This window comes from Parasteatoda tepidariorum, chromosome 4 (assembly GCF_043381705.1).
Source record: "Parasteatoda tepidariorum isolate YZ-2023 chromosome 4, CAS_Ptep_4.0, whole genome shotgun sequence".
Lineage (NCBI taxonomy): Eukaryota > Metazoa > Arthropoda > Arachnida > Araneae > Theridiidae > Parasteatoda > Parasteatoda tepidariorum.
Window position 1 is genome coordinate 56,566,708 of NC_092207.1, and position 17,730 is coordinate 56,584,437.

At 30.7% G+C, this 17,730-nt stretch overlaps 2 protein-coding genes across 7 annotated transcripts in view; one reads left to right on the plus strand and one right to left on the minus strand.

Annotated features, from left to right (window-relative positions):
- Window positions 1–17,730, minus strand: part of LOC107449406 (zinc finger MIZ domain-containing protein 1) — a 225,321-nt gene that overhangs the window by 74,344 nt on the left and 133,247 nt on the right. For all 6 annotated transcript variants that reach the window (XM_016064919.4, XM_016064918.4, XM_043052737.2 and 3 more), the window contains one exon: window positions 17,258–17,414. In XM_016064919.4, coding sequence (XP_015920405.1) covers window positions 17,258–17,414 — 157 coding nt within the window. The remainder of the gene's footprint in view (window positions 1–17,257; window positions 17,415–17,730) is intronic.
- LOC107449407 (uncharacterized) overlaps window positions 1–17,730 on the plus strand; it is a 93,852-nt gene that overhangs the window by 13,039 nt on the left and 63,083 nt on the right. The window lies entirely within an intron of this gene.

Below are 17,730 nucleotides of genomic sequence, written 5' to 3' on the forward strand. Positions count from 1 at the left end.
ACCACAGTGCTGATGTGAAATATCCTCAGTGGTAGTGGTCGTGGGTAAGAGTCACCTTGCCGCTCAGGTTAACCATGTGAGGTTCTCGTGGTCTTCCTCTCAATGTAACGCAAATGCGGTTAGTTCCATCAAAAAGTCCTCCACGAAGGCAAATTTCTCCCAATACTCGATCCAGGAGTTCCCTTGTCTTCTGGATTGGGTTCAAAATTACAAAGCTACGGAGTTGAACATTAGTAGTCGTAAACCCATAAAATTGGGTCGGCTGTTCAACGACGGTTATAAAATATAAAAAAGTAATAACTTAAGGAGACTTAAAGAATAAGTTATACGTTAAATATTTATTTAGATTTAATTTGTTAGATAGTCTTAAGTAATAATTTAAGTAGTGCTGTTGAATAGTTAGTTATACATTAAGTATTTATCTTACTATATAAAAGTCTAATGATGGTGTCGCTGTTTTCTATTGTTGTCAATACATTTTTATTGACTGGAAAAATCACATGGTAGGATCCAGTTTTCCCACATAAAATTTAATATTGGTTTGGTTGTCATCAGCATAAAATTGACATAAGTCATAAAGTTAATGTTTTTATATAAATATTTTTGTTTCCCTAATTTAAAGGTTAGAACTACCTGAATTGTTATTATTACGTTTTTGATTTTGTTTGATTTGTAAATTAACAGTTTAGGAGGATTGTTATTATTATTATTATTACTAGAATAATGCAATTTTACGTTACATTTTAAGATAAAGTTATTTATATCGATGACTGATCTTTCATGAATCGTTTTACGTTTTTTTTTTTTTAAGTTCAAATTACATTAATATGCTATTATGAATTAAAGAGATTCGTTAAATTATTTAGATGCAAAATATTATTCTCATGTACAAAGAGATGAATGCAAAAATTGTATTTGAAATTCATCCGTCCGTTTGGTATACAAAAATCTTAAATGACAGTTGTGAACATGAAAGTGTGACAATGAAACAATATACTTTTAATTTTAAATGTTATTTGAAAAAATGATTACTTAGAAAAACGACTTATGTTCACTTATAGATCTTAACACTAGAAAGACGGAAATTTAGTATATACCTATATTGCCCAAAAGGAGTCAAAATGACTGTATTGTGAAAGAATAAAAAAATTAGTTTAAAATTAATTTTTAATATTTTTTAGATTATTTACAGTTATATAACAAGCTATTAGTAAATATTAACAATAAAAAAATTATATGTTGTACAAAATTCTAAGAAATTGCGTCATTATATACACCATTGCTTTTCTAATTGAAATTAAAAAGCAGTCAAAATGACTTCTATAGTCAATCTAGTGTTAATAGTATCATAAAAGGAAAAAATATTTGGACTTGGGAAGTGGAGGCACCAGTGCTCTTTTTAGTACATATATTTTTAGTTGAATAATTTCAACTGTCTTACTCCAAGAAGCAGCAATTATTGCGAGGCAATCATCGGGGTCGGTGAGCGTCAGTGAACAGGGGGGATGCCCCCTAGTTCAATATAATTTCGTATTTTTATAGAAATAAAAAGACTTAGTTATGAAGTATTATTTATATTTATTTTTGATCCTTTTTAAAATGGCTGTAGAAATTTTTAAACATAAACGGTGCTATGTTGCCGCATACTGTCATACAAATTATTGATGATGGAGCTTGCCTTTTTCGATCAATAGCATTTTATATAATATATATTTATGTATGTAATATATATATTTATACATGTAATATATATATTTATATACCTAATATATATATATTATACGATACTCAAGTTATAGCTCGAGAGGTGCGTGAGAAGCTGCAACACGTAATGGAGTATTGGAATGAGTTTCCTATCTTGTCTCACGACAGAGAGAAATAGTTTTAATACTTCTATGCTGAAATGTTCCGAACTCATAGTTATGGTGGTTTGTGTGATTTAATGGCTACCAAACAAATGTTAAATTTTTACTGAAATTCAATACATAAAGAACTTTTACAATTTAGTAGACATATCTTTAAAATAGTTAAAACTGAAATTAAAGTACTTCTGCTGTGCAAAGCCAACACCTAAACAATGAAAAAAGCTTGATTAATATATTGTTAAAAATTAGTTAAGGTGTTAGGATTGGAGGTAGGGTTGAAAAATTAGAATATTTAAATACAGTTGCACTGAGCATTCGGCTTGGTCACCGTTGAAGTTTATTGTACAAGATAATTTGGTTGGAATATTTGATAATTTGGTGCACAAAATAAAAGTTGACCAAACTGGTCGCCAAAGACAGCTAGGCAATTATGAGAATTTTATGAGAATTAATGCTGAGAATTTTAATTAAGTTAAAGCAATTCGTTGACTGCCAATGAAATCAATTTGTAAAAACCAATCTCGCCGAACCAGTTATCGGTGAAAGTGGGTAATGGAGGTTTGGACTCCACAGTTTCGAGACCAACGGCTTTACGTTTTGTAAAAATTGGATCAAGAGTTATATGTTGATATTAGAAACATCTACAACTTTTTAAGTTCATTTACCACTATAAAATAGCAAAAAGTGTATCACATATTCGCTTAACTAAGCTACCAGGATCAAGTCCTGAATTTTCTGGTAAACACAGCATGCACTAAAAAAAATCTGCTTGTTTTTGTTTTTTTGGTTAAAAATGATCTCGTTAAGCAGCATCACGTAAATCACGTAAGCAGTATCGGCAAAATACATTTTTTCGAACTTAATAGTAGCTGGCTTGGAGAGTAAAGCTGGTAAACATAGCATGCATTAAAAAAATATGTCTGTTTTTGTTTTTTGTTTTTTTTTGTTTTCTGTTTTTGTTCTTCTGACAAGAACGACGGAGTTGGCTAGTTGATTATACTGCTTCGGGCTGGGTCAATTTTGACATAAATTATACCAGTTGTCAAAATTCCTATTGTTATACTGGGCAAAATGCAGAAATTATTCCTAATACAAGTCAGTTGTGTTTAAGTGTTCTCCACGAAGACGAGTTCATCCAAATCCGAAAAAACCAATTCCTTTGATTTCTGTCTCAGATTCAAAGTTAAGGACTAATACCCGAGTGTTTTTAACAACGGTGAAATGTTTAACATAACAGTACAGATAAAAGGCTTTGTGTGCAATATTTTGTTGACATGTTACCCTAAAAGTCCTAAATCGGGAGAATGTCGACATTGTCCGGTAAATTTCGACTGTTACATAGTGATTTTGCAAATGATTAACGTAAATGAGTAACTAATTTGTTTTAATTCAATATTCACCGAATGATTAGTGACATTTGTTAATTTGTGTGAGAGTATAACGAAAAAAAAAATTTAAACTTTCAGCATATAGCTTCATGATGCTCACTGATTGTCAGCATTTGTTGATGTAGGTCAAGATATCCAACACATCTTTCATATGGGGCATGCGCCAGTCTATGATAGACAGACAACATGCACCGGACAATGTAAATAGTTACCAACTATTAGGTCTATCGCATGAACAGATAAATTTTGTTCCCACGGCATCTTGATTTTTCAAGATTTTCCACTTGCAAGACCATATTGGCCTATATCATTTATCCAGTTTCAAAGGACAGTTTATTCACAAGTATAAGCTATTAGAACAAAGGCAGGTAATGCATAGAACATTATTTACAAAGTTTTTATTATACACAACATATCTTTACAGCATGTCCCTTTGGTCAATCGGTAGCACACAACCCAACGGCAATTCAGTTTCATCCACAAGTTCAGTAATATTTGCTTCTATTATATGCTGAACGTATGAGCAGTATTGGATTATAGTTGGGACGCGTGCAGGGTGAACACATAGAATATTATTAAACGTATAGAGGAAACGGATAACCTTTCGGGGAGTGTACCGGGTGACCAAAGGTGTACACATTGAACATTAGTGTACGCAGGGACGAAACTAGATTATAGTTGGGATTTGTACCGGGAGACCATAGGTGTACACACTGAACATTAGTGAACGTAGGAAGGACACTGGATCACAGCTGGGATGCATGAAAGAAAGACCAAAGGTGCGCGCGTTGAACATTAGTGACCATAGGGACGAAACTGGTTTGCCGTTAGGGCGTGTGCCGGCTGACCAAGAGGCAAACATAGGACATTTATAGTATGCAGCAGTAACTTTGAACGTCCGGTGGCTGCTTGGTAAAGCTTCACGCTCCCGTGCCACAGGTCCTGGGTTCGATCCTCGGGGTGGGCAAGGTTGATTCAGCCTTTCATCCCTTCAGTGAGTCGATTAATGAGTACCAAGCATGCTTGGGAACTAAACACTGGGGGTTACGCGCTCGGCTGACCACCTGACCGGAACATCTGCTCCTGCACCCCAGAGCCCAAGATCAAGAAAACTGAGATGGACACAGTAGGCCTTCTATGGGCTGTCGTGCAGTTTAGCAGTAACTTTGTAAGAGAATATATATTTTTAAATATCACCCGTTTTTGAACATCGGATACTCGTTAAAATAATCTTTCGAAACAGGATGGAATCTTTAGACTAATCCTGTAATTTGTCCCAGAACATTTTGTTTGACAGGTAACACAACACACTCGTTTAGTGTGTGAAGCAGCTTTTTTTAAAATTTTTGCTGATAAAAAAGTTCACACGTTCATCTTGTGCCTCTGGTAAGCATCGTCGTTGTAAGAAGCGATAATCATGTCAATAACATCGTTACGCGGGAGTTGTTTTTGTGGTCCGATCACCTATCATTACGTCTGCCATTGCAGCATCTCCCTCGGCTAAACAATTTCTGTGCCGCCACAAACACTTCTCCGTAACCTCCTGTGTGGACCTGAAGAATTCTTGCACACCTGAACGAACGATCGCTCAGGCGAAGAACTTTTTTTCTTCTTTTTCTTCAAGGAAGTCGTTGAAAGAAGGGAAACGTTCTGTGGTGTATTCTGTAGGAGATTGGGTGCTATGGTGCTTGATTTTTGGAGAGAAAAAAAGGGAGGAAAAATAAAGGAGGCTTCGATTCAACTCTTTCGGGAAACTTCCGCGCTGAGTTGCACAAGTTCTACAAGGATGTCGCGCAAAGGATAAAAATACCATTAATGGATATTTTAAAGAAAAAAAATGCATTCATAGATAAAACGAAATTAAATGGTTAATAGTTAAATATTGAAGCATTCGGTATTTTAATCATGCGGAAAATTTTTAAAAAAAAAAAAAGACTTTAACCCTTTGACGCAGATGGGGCAGCAGTGTTAATTTTATATATAAATTTTTCTAAAGCTGTATTTGTAAGCAAAACAATTTCTTCTTAATTGTAATAAACAGTCTAATAATTGGGGGGGGGGAAACCTGTTATATTTTAGGAATTATATCTGTACTAAAATATAAAATCCAAAAAACGTTTTAATTTCTTTTCAGTTTTGTTCAAAAATTTACTAATAATTCATTTTGTAAATTAAAGAAATTTCAATTACAATTAAGCCGTATTTGGAAGATTTAGACTTTAGCGAAAAAAAAAGATACCGATGTTTCAGGCCATATTTCATAATCACAAATTATTAAAATACTAAATATAATATTTTTCACTTATTTTGAGATAAATTAATACAAAATAATGAAAAAAGTGTGAAAAATATGTTTAATAAAAATTTCTCGTCAAGGGATTAGGGAATGTTATTTAACAAAAGGCTGTTTTATAATCTTTTTATCACTAATATTTTTATTTTAGTTAAGAATTTTAAAATTAACAGTTCCTTTATACAATTAGAGATAAGATGGGCTAGTTTTAAAAAAAATCCATTCTAGACAGACCCGGATTCATGAAATTTTGATAAACTTACTTTTTAACTATTTTTTAACAAACATTTGGTACAGTTATAAGTATAAAATATGTAAAATTTATTAATTAATTGTGATAAAATGTTTTAATGACTAATTTCCTTGTTTAGGTATCAAGGGTCTTATAAAGGGTCCGTAAAATTTAGCCTTTATCCGATGTATACTGAGAGGATTCGAGCTCTAACAAATCCTATGTATCTCCGGCTCTGGTGGAAATATTTTAATATTTATTCGATATTTTAATATCCGATTGGGATAGATAAGGAAAAACATCGGTGTAGGGAATACCGGGCAAGTGTAATTATCAAATTAATATATTTCGAACATTTACCAAAGTGACTAAGTGATTGTAAACATTCACCGGCGAAAAATAACTATCATCGATTCCGATCTTTCACAGTAACATATAGAGTTAAACACATCGACAACATAATTTCCGTAGCTTTAGAAAATATTTTTCTTAGTGGTAGCAAAGTTAATGCATTCATATTTTAATAAATTATATTTGGAAGAAATTTTACCACCACTACATATGAATAATAAAAACAGATGTATAACAGGTCGTATAAACTAACAGCAATGTTCTGAAAAAAGTTTCACAAAAATTCAATTTCATTTGTTTTAAATATTTCTGCTTTAGAAAAAATATTTCTCAAAAACCTCAAAAGTAAAGATATCCTTTTTTTTAAAACCTGATATTAAATAAATATTTTTTAATTATGCTTAATTACAAATAGATAAAAAATTTATTCAAAATATGAGGAGGAAATATTCTCGAAATTGTTTTGAAAATAGAACTGTAAATGGCTGGTAATGTTTTGAATAATCTATGACAGCTTGGCCAACAGTCATTGCAACCAATTAAAAAGGGATTTTCTTTCCTTATTTTAAATGTGAAACATCACCATAACAATCCTACCGAACATTACGAAAAATGGCGCTTTTTTTACTATATTTTTATTGCTCGACCGGTGGCATTGTCATCAGGGCAAATATATATTCACCTGGTGTCGACGCGAGGCTTTTAACAAAAGCACACGTAATCCATCTATACATGCATGCAACACAAAGATATGTATGTGTACACGTACCGCTTTGACACACAACTTGTTTAAATGATAAGAACTCTGATTTCAACACTTCGGAAAAAAGAAAAAGATTTTAAAAGTTATTGAAGTTTCTATTATTCGGAAGGAAAATATAAAATTAATAGGTAAGGAAATAAAATCTAATTGAAGTTTGGAATAATGAAGGTTGGAATGATAAAGTGAAGAATACTAAAGTGTATATATCAGAGAGAAACTTCTTTTCCAAGAAAAAATTTGTATAAAGAAAATAGATTGAAAAAAAAACCATATTTAGATTTAATTAATTATATAACTTGCTTCAATAATTTTTCAAACTCTTACACTATTAGAACATTTGAAGTATTGTGAACCGTCATAATGTTCCAATTTGATGCAACATCAATATATTGCTAAGTTGAGCACTATTATAGAAAGATTAAGGTTAAGGTAAATTTGCACTGTATTATGGTTTAAAATATATCGATATTATGGTTCAATGCTGAACCAATCTTTCCAAAAACTGAAAATTTGAAAACTTGGATACAGAATCGTGAACAGATACAGATGGATTGCAATGGTTAAGCAACACTTCGAGTATTAGAGTTCTTTGACGTGTAATTTTTTATTTCGGTGGATTTTTTAATTACGTGTAATTTTTTATTTTATTCGGATATTGAATAAGTAACCCAGAGCATGACTTTTTTAAAAAAAATCTAAGGTTTACTAACAAAGTCCACGATCACCCAAGACTCTTTTTTTAAGTCTAAGGTTTACAAAATCCACTATCACTCACGCTTTATTTATTTATTAAATAATTTTTTTCTTAAGTCTAAGGTTTACTAACAAAGTTCACATCTTGATTTTTAATTTATTTGTTTAATTACATCAAGTTTAAAGTTTACGAATAAAGTCCACAACTACCCACGCTTTAAAATGTTGAAAATGAGTGCTCTGTCAACAAATTCAGTTACATTGTTGCAAAATGACCGTTGAAAATTTCGCCAAAGAACTGCGTATGCGACAGACAAATGTCCTATCACTCATTACCTGATATGCGGTTCTGTTTGAACTCCTTACTACATACTTCATCAATAATCAATAAAAAATTTTCGTTTTTATAAATGAAAATTTGAATTTTCTATCAAAGTTAATTCTTGTTCAAGTTCAATGTATTGATTAAAATCTAAACGAAAAATCCATTTCATAAATTCAGAAAAATTATAATTTGATTTCTAAAAATTCAATTTAAAATTTAAAAAAAAGGAAATTTTATAATTCAAAAATTAAATTATCATTTGGAACGAAAATGTCAATAAAATAAATTTAATATAAATGCAGAATTAAAACGGTAAGAAAAAAAAGAAAGGTTAAGTGAAAAAAGGTAATGCAAACGCATACAGTACACATTATTATGACTATCACCTTCCGGTAAAATGACGGGGTTACCTGGTCATTGATTTTTCATACCGTAAAGCACAATGATGAGCAATATTCGTCATGAAATTAAAAGTCAATGTCGAATATGATAATTTGGAGTTTTTTTCCCCTAGCCGGCATGCTGATATTGGCAAATTGTATTTGAAACCACATCACAGTTTTTTTATTACCGTCGTTGAACAGCCGATCCAATTCTGAGTTTACGACTATCTACTCTCAACTCCACATCCTCGCAATTTTGAATCCAACCCAGAAGACAAGGAACTCCTGGATCAAGTACTGGTGAAGAACTTTATGATGGGACTAACTCGCCTTTGCTTTACGTAGACAGGAAAACAACGAAAACCCTCCACCGTTAGACTGACGGCAAGGAGACACTAACCCATGATTCGTTTACCACTGAGGATATTTTACATCAGTACGAAATTTTTATCGTCATTATTATTGCATTAATAAGCTTAACTGAAATTACCGATTTCTCACATATCTGGGATAAATGGAAACAAATTGGTATAGTTTTCTCTTTTATTGGTACAGTTTCTCTTTTCTTGAAAAAGGTAACACTTTTTGTAGTTATCCTAAGAAAAATTCCCAAGATATCTTTAATATTTTTTATTATTTTGGAACACAAGTTTAAGTTTCTCACTTTAAACTGGAAAAAAATGATAATACAGAAAATATTGATCTAAAAAAAAAACGTGACCAAAAAAAAAGAAAAAAAGTGACCAATTAGCGTAATCAAGTATACATTTCCATAAAAAAAATTTTCTTTTTTTTTACGGGAAACTTCCTTTTGTAAAAGAATTTTCAATTTTTTTAAGAATCGTACGCCAAAAATATCTTTTAAATAAGTGTTTTATCTACGACTTAAAGTGTTTTTTAAAAAAGTTATAGCATCAGAAACAACAATAACAATGAAGTAATAATAATAATAATAGTAACAATGAAATGCAGTATTAATAATGTTTGTTTTTGCTTGCTGACCATAGAAGAATTAAATAACGTGAACTTTCTCGTGTAGCGACTTAATTTAAAAGAAAGGAATATATATTTTTTTACATACATATGGGTGTTTTGAAAATTTTTTTATCCATTTGTAACTTTTTAAAATTTTTTCTATCCATTTGTAACTTTTTAAATTTTTTTTAAAACCAAAACAAGAACTTTTAACGATTAATATAAAAAAACGACTTTCTTCAGAGAATACGGACTTGGTGGGTACCCCTAAATTTCATCAATAAATAAATAAAAACAGAAGAATCTCGATCATCCGTAACTCTTTCTGAATACTTATGTAATCTATGCTAATTAATATTTTTGTTTAGTTCGATTTATTTATTATTTCAACTACAGGCTGCTATAATTCAGCTACACATGAGGCCTCCAAAATTAAAATCATCTCTAGATAATTTATGTAAAGAGATGATCATTTTAAATAAATAAAAAAAAATTAAACGTTTTTTTATTCGGTGATATTGACTGCTTTGGTTTAAATCTATAAGTTACAATTTTTGCTATTTGAGCAGTCTTATCACTATTTCTAAAGCAGTTTAGTTTTATGATCACGGGCTTCCACTTCTAATGAAAGGATGTGTGTTATGTTTATCTGTGTAAGAAAAATAAATCATCCTATGTTAATGAAATCGATTGAAAACTTAAAAATCTTAGCAAAAGAATTTAAACCATTGAAATCAAATCGAAAAATAATAAAATCAGATAACGGTTCAATGTCAGACGCTGCTTTGTATAGATGGTTTATTCAATTAAAAGAGTAACACTGCAGGTAAATGTTAAGATATCTTTTTACCTATTTTAGTATTGTCTCAGTTTCTTCGGATAATCGAAGTTCTATAATAATTATTATAATGGATTAAATTTTTATCTTAGCTAAAAATGCATTTCGAATAAAATTTGAAATCGCACCTCTACATACAGAACAAAAACACAAAATTAGAATTTATAACAATTTTAGGATTAGGTACAAAATTTTTTTTAACTCTCTAACGAAATTTGCTTTTACAATCGTTTGCTTATCCGGACAGAAAAATGATTTATTTTATTTTTAAACAAAGTAAAAAGAACGTTTGATACTATTAATATTTTCCTGTCTTTAATCTAATCTATCAATAAAGGAAATTGAATCAGTGCACATTTTTTCGTGAGCCATTGGTTTTTCCTTTTTAGATAAACTTTTCTACAACGTTTATTTTTTTCGACATTCACCTGGTGACAAATAAATAAAAGTTATGTTAAAATATTTTTTCTAAACTTATACAGATTTTTCTTTACAATTTTAAGTTAACAATAAATAATAAAATTGTTTTAAATGTAATTGTTTTAGAATTATTGAAAATGTAACTTATCTCGTCGGAGAATTAGATATTTCCAAACGAGAGGGCACGATCGAAGTTTGTGTATATAAAAAGATTCCCTCTGCCATATTACAATAATTGAATCACAACATGCCAAAAAGACTGCAGTTTTTCAAACTGCTCTTTGAGAAAAATTTAAAAAATAAAAGACTATTTTTGGCTTTTTCTTTTTATACGAAAAAACTGAAAGAAAACATTTACATTTATGATCTAGTGAATAAAAAAGTTTTCGATGACATTTTTTTAATTAACTCTACAAAATTTAAACTTTGCAGAAAGGTCATGGAATGAAGCCCTTTTTGCTCACATTTAGAAAAACTATAGAATTCTATTAATTTTCATCGATCCAATCAGAAATATAGTATATAAACCATTATTTGTTCGTAGTAGAAGTAATTCAAAAAGACTACTGCATTTTTTTCATACTTAATTCTGAGGAAATAAAAAAAAATATTTTCACTTTCAAATCTTCTAAGTTTATTGAAGAATCATCTAAAAGCTAAACCATTTGCACTTTTACAGCTTTGTAGTAAATAATAAACTATTTCGTTGTAAAATAGTTGATATTCTGTAGGAACTTTAAGTATATCTTTCAGCTGTACTATTTTTTAAGAATTTATTTTCACTTTTTCCTAAAAGTATCTTGATTAGGTTTGCATGCAATAATGTCAAAAAATCGACATAGCAATTGATACATCTCTTAATTTCTTTCTGCTTTCATGATGCATAAAGTAACTTTGCCACAATAGATCTTCTCTTCTCTGCTAACTGACCGAACCGAATTGTCTTGAAATAAACATGTCTTTGTACGATAATTTTGCCAACCAGCATTTAAAATCTCTATCACATCCTTAGCTCCAAATACTTTCGTATCAAATTTTCCCTCTCTATGTATCTATCCTAAACTCAGTCAGCAATATCTACCATAGACTTTAAATTGTATTAAGAGACTCCACAATCCTTTGCATTGACCAATGTAAAGTCCCTATTGCAAGGAAGATATAAATAGCCATTCTTAATTTTTTTTTTTTAAATAAATCAGAATCTGAGAAATGTAACAAGAATCTTGAAAAGCAGTTTTTTTAAGTCACTCTACACAATTGTCAGGAAACGATGTTAGTTACTACAATATAAATTGAGGATATTGTGTAAAATAATAGAAGCTAGAACATAAAGCAGCAATCTAGTAGACTTCTTCAGGTATTGACTACAAAAAAACTTCAGTCCAAGAACAAATCCCTTTCTGCTTGGAGATATGAATCCTCCGTACCAACCTAATTATTAATTAGTTTGAACAGCATAAACTCCAAGGACCTTTTTTCGTCAATAACTTATCCTTAGTAAACAATACATCAAATTCTCAATAACTCACATAATTTGTATAGCAATGCAACTAATATTTGATGTTTATAATCGACATCTTGAACCACATTTTGACATTGCAACAAGAAAATACCAATAAAAAAATATGAAAAACACGCCTACAATCTCACGCAAATATAGTTTATCTACGTAAAGAACAGCCCTAACCATCAGCCTGGAGCAGTAGCGGAGAGTTTGGCGACGATGTTTAACTATTTTTTCAAAGAGATGGATAATTATTTACGACAAGTTTTGGCTCCGGTTGGCGAGAAAAAGGAAATCGGGAGAAAGAAGCTCCCCTCTTTGAAATGCGCTTTTTCTTCCTTCCATAGCAGCAGACGGCTTTAAACTTCGTGGAGAGGGGAGTTCTTTCATAGACAAATTATGCATATCGCGCACACTTTGTTTTAGGGATCAAATATAATGCAGTTACTTTCTATGGATAAAATATCATGAGGGCAGAATCTCCTACAGACTTAATATCAAGCGGACAGAATTTCCTATAGACGAAATATCTTGCGGGCAGAATCACCTACAGACTAAATATCATGCGGGCAGAATCTCCTACAGACTTAATATCACGCTGCCAGAATCTCCTACAGACGAAATATCATGTGGCAGAATCTCCTACAGACTTAATATCAAGCTGACAGAATCTCCTACAGACTAAGTATCATGCGGGCAGAATCTCCTACAGACTTAATATCACGCTGCCAGAATCTCCTATAGACGAAATATCATGTGGCAGAATCTCCTACAGACGAAATATCACGCGGACAGAATTTCCTACAGACGAAATATCTTGCGGGCAGAAACTCCTACAGACTAAATATCATGCGGGCAGAATCTCCTACAGACTTAATATCACGATGCCAGAATCTCCTATAGATGAAATATCATGTGGCAGAATCTCCTACAGACGAAATATCTTGCGGGCAGAATCTCCTACAGACTAAATATTATAAGGGCAGAATCTCCTACAGACTTAATTTCATGAGGGCAGATTCTCCTGCAGACGAAATATTATGCGGGCAGAATTTCAAGAAAGAAATATAACTCTGACAAAGCATCGCAAAGACAAAATCTCATACACAAATTCTTATAGACAAAATATTTTTGAAAATATTTAGTCGAATTTAGGATACCCTGTATTATGTATTGAAAGTGAAGAATGTTGATTAGAGTGTGATACCACTTTTAGTAAAATAGCGTTTCCTATTTACAAATTAGAACGAAATTTTGCACCCAAAAATTACATTTGGGCAAAAGTTAGTGCTAGAACTTTTTCAACTCGTGAAAATTTTCCAACTCACCATTTAGCTAAACACTTCCTCCAAAAAAAAAAAAAAAAAAAAAAAAAAAAAAAGGCATCTGTTTCTCAATAAAGTTTTCTTTTTAATAATACAATTTGTTGATAAAAGGGAAAAAATGCTGATCCTAGATTTCTTAATGAGTGAATAAGCAATATACCACAATTTGAATATCATTATTAATAAGTACCCAGAATAATATCATTAAATGAGATGATTTACACGAATAATCGCTCATTATGAATATTAGTTTGAAATAACAATAAAGCAGCCATTTTATGACACTTCATTTTCTCAACTACAGTAAATACGTCAATAATTTTTCAAATGCATTCTGGTACTTAGTAAAAAGGTTTTCCGAATTTTTAAACATATTTCGCATCTTAAAACAGCAGACACAAATCTATTAAACTCCTTCGGAATGGGAGATTCATAAAAGCATTCTTATAAAATCAAAATCAGTATAAATAAGACAATTATTTATTTTGAACAAAACAGTGATGAATTAAATAAATCAAACTATTGTAATCCAGCCCACAAATTAACTGAGCATAAATTAGGTTGGTTGCCAGTTTTACATTTTTACCCCGATTGATAACGTTTCACGCTGGCACGTATTTGTGACACTCGGCAAGAAAGGGTTAAAGTCGGAATTATTGCAGCAAAAATTTTATCAACCTTCAAATTGCTTTGAGCATTCATTTGTTTTTAAAAGAAAAGTGTGAAATAGCGAGAGATTTATTATTTTTTTAACGTAATTTGAAATTAAATTTTAGCTGACCAATTTCATTCCTACCGAAGCGAGCCTTGCTTAACATAACTGCCTGCACAAAAAAAGCTCACAACGAAGCAGGAAGTTTGTGGTCTTGATAAAATAGCTCACAACGTTCGTCAAAAAGTAACAAATAAAAATTCGAAAGGTATAAAAAGGATCTGAAATATTCTCGAAGGCGAATTTTAATTAAAAATGTACACAAAACTATTGAAAACCATCAGTAAATAAAAAAGGAGATTAGTTATAAATGAAGAAATAACGCAATAGAAGCACAAAAAATAGCAATAAATTAATTGATCGGTATTTTATTGAATTATTTATTGGTAATGACCGATTTTGAAAACGTTTTAAACTCCTTGACGCATATGGGACAGCAGTGTCCCGTTTATATATTTTTTTCTGACGTTCTAATAACAAGCAAAAATATATCTTTGGATTTCTTTAATTTTAAAAAAACAGTCTAATAGTTACTAAAAAAATCTCTTCGATTATCGGAATTATATTCGTACTAAAATATAATATTCAAGTAAGTTCAAAAATTTATCAATAACTGATTTTGTAAATTAAAGAAATTTCAAGGCCGTATAATCGTTCATGTCAGATCTACAAATGAATGCAAATTGAAAAAATTATTTGTTTGGAAGTGAACTTTCATTAGAAGATGTTTACCTTCAACAAAGAAAAAGATGCAGGCATTTTATGCTATATTTCATAACTATAAATTATTAAAAAGCTAAATATAATATGTTTAATAAAATTACATGTCACAGGCTTAAGTTAGACCTTTAGTTAAAACCTTTGAAAGTTCTGAATAAATTTACTCCTCCAATTAAGCGCAGCTTCATCACCAACATCTATTTCTTATTTTTTTCAAATCTGTGATCGAATCTTGTTTTTACTGACCTATTTTAAGACTGTTTAAGACTGAAACATGCAAAATATTAAACTTTTTTTTTTTTAAAAAAAAAGTTTTTTTTTTTCCCCCGAGGCTCTGCCGCTAAGGAAAATAAGCCTATAGTTATAGCCTTACACTTGAAGCAATGCGATGATTTTAAACTAAATATATATAATTTTTCCGTGAAGAATTATCTGGGCTTTAGAACAGACAAGTAACTTAAATATTTTAAAAGTTATTAAACTTTTTCACGTAGATGAAAATTATCAAAATCTCTGCAGTATACTCAGCTTTTGCAAATTTATATGAATCCAAGCAATGCAGTATTGGAGTAAGTTTTTAAATATTAAAAAATAAGACCGCAAAGGCTTTTCATTTTTACAAAACTGTTGCTTTCCTCTATATTGAAGTTTTGCGCCATTTACAAAATAACAGTAGAAAGCGCTGGCTTTACATAGCTGAACTTGACCTACAGTAGAAAGCGCTGGCTTTACATAGCTGAACTCGACCTACAGNACGGAATTATTGCAGCAAATTTACGCGAATTATTGCAGCAAAAATTTTATCAACCTTCAAATTGCTTTGAGCATTCATTTGTTTTTAAAAGAAAAGTGTGAAATAGCGAGAGATTTATTATTTTTTTAACGTAATTTGAAATTAAATTTTAGCTGACCAATTTCATTCCTACCGAAGCGAGCCTTGCTTAACATAACTGCCTGCACAAAAAAAGCTCACAACGAAGCAGGAAGTTTGTGGTCTTGATAAAATAGCTCACAACGTTCGTCAAAAAGTAACAAATAAAAATTCGAAAGGTATAAAAAGGATCTGAAATATTCTCGAAGGCGAATTTTAATTAAAAATGTACACAAAACTATTGAAAACCATCAGTAAATAAAAAAGGAGATTAGTTATAAATGAAGAAATAACGCAATAAAAGCACAAAGAATAGCAATAAATTAATTGATCGGTTTTTTATTGAATTATTTATTGGTATTGACCGATTTCGAAAATGTTTTTAACTCCTTGACGCATATTGGACAGCGGTGTCCCTTTTATATATTTTTTCCTGTCCTTCTAATTACAAGCAAAAATATATCTTTGGATTTTTTTAATTTAAAAAAAAAACAGTCTTAATTACTAAAACAGTCTAAAACAGTCTAAATTACTAAAAAAATCTCTTAGATTATCGGAATTATATTCGTACTATAATATAATATTCAAAATTAAGTTTTAATAATATTAAGTTCAAAAATTTATCAATAACTGATTTTGTAAATTAAAGAAATTTCAAGGCCGTTAATCGTTCATCTTAGATCTGCAAATGAATGGAAATTTAAAATTTTTTTTTATTTGGAAGTGAGCTTAATTTGGAAGATGTTTACCTTTAACAAAGAAAAAGACGCAGGTATTTTATGCTATATTTCATAACTATAAATTATTAAAAAGCTAAATATAATATATTTAATAAAAATTCTGTGTCACAGACTTAAGTAAAAACATTTGAAAGTTCTGAATAAATTTACTCCTTCAATTAAGCGCAGCTTCATCACCAACACCTATTTTTTTATTTATTTTTTTTTTCAAATCTGTGATCGAATCTTATTTTTACTGACCTATTTTAAAACTGTTTAGGACTGAAACATGCAAAATATTAAATTTTTTTTAAAAAAAAGTTTTTTTCCCCCCCGAGGCTCTGCCGTTAAGGAAACTAAATTTAATTAGATTTTAAACTAAATATATATAATCTTGCCGTGAAGAATTATCTGGGCTTTAGAACAGACAAATAACTTAAATATTTTAAAAGTTATTAAACTTTTTCAAAAAATTTGGCGAAATTTTTTCACGTAGATGAAAATTATCAAAATCTCTACAGTATTCTCAGCTTTTGCAAATTTTTATGAATCCAAGCAATGCAGTATTGGAGTAAGTTTTTAAATATTAAAAAATAAGACCACAAACGCTTTTTATTTTTACAAAACTGTGGCTATCCTCTATATTGAAGTTTTGAGCCATTTACAAAATAACAGTAGAAAGCGCTGGCTTTACATAGCTGAACTCGACCTAACAGCCATAAGTAACAGTTGCAAGCTCACAGCAGTTCTAAAAATAACATTTTCGTTGCAAAGGAGCATCATTTCATATTACGACGGAGCCTTCGAAAAACGGCCTTCGCAAAAACCAAGCTTATACACAAAATCATACAAAATAAAAAAAAGTGATTATTAAACTAACCTTTGAGGTGCGGTGGGAGGTGGCGGCTTTTGAAGTGTTTGGTGCATATTGTCAGATGGTTCAGTTTTGACAGTAGCCGCAACGTCTCCGTCCCGCGTCTTTTGATGACGTAAAAGAAGTAACCTACCGTGCTCTTCGCACCACACAGACAACAAAGCTGCAAGGACAAAACAAAAACATTATTAATACACAAAAATCATATTCTAAATATACAGGGTGTAAAAAGAATTTGAAAACTGTCAACAGTGGAATATACAGTGGAACGAAAAATGGTAAATCGACGCATTCAATATATTTTTTTAAAAAGCTACCCAAACTAGCCAATTCCAAACTAGATTTTTCACCCTCTTCGGGCAACTTTGAAATTTTAAATATCAACGCCTATTTTTTATTCCAGATTAGGATTCCTCACAAAAAATAATCTTATTTGCTTCACAGATGGCGCTGAGATCGAGAAAAATTAAAGCAGGGTA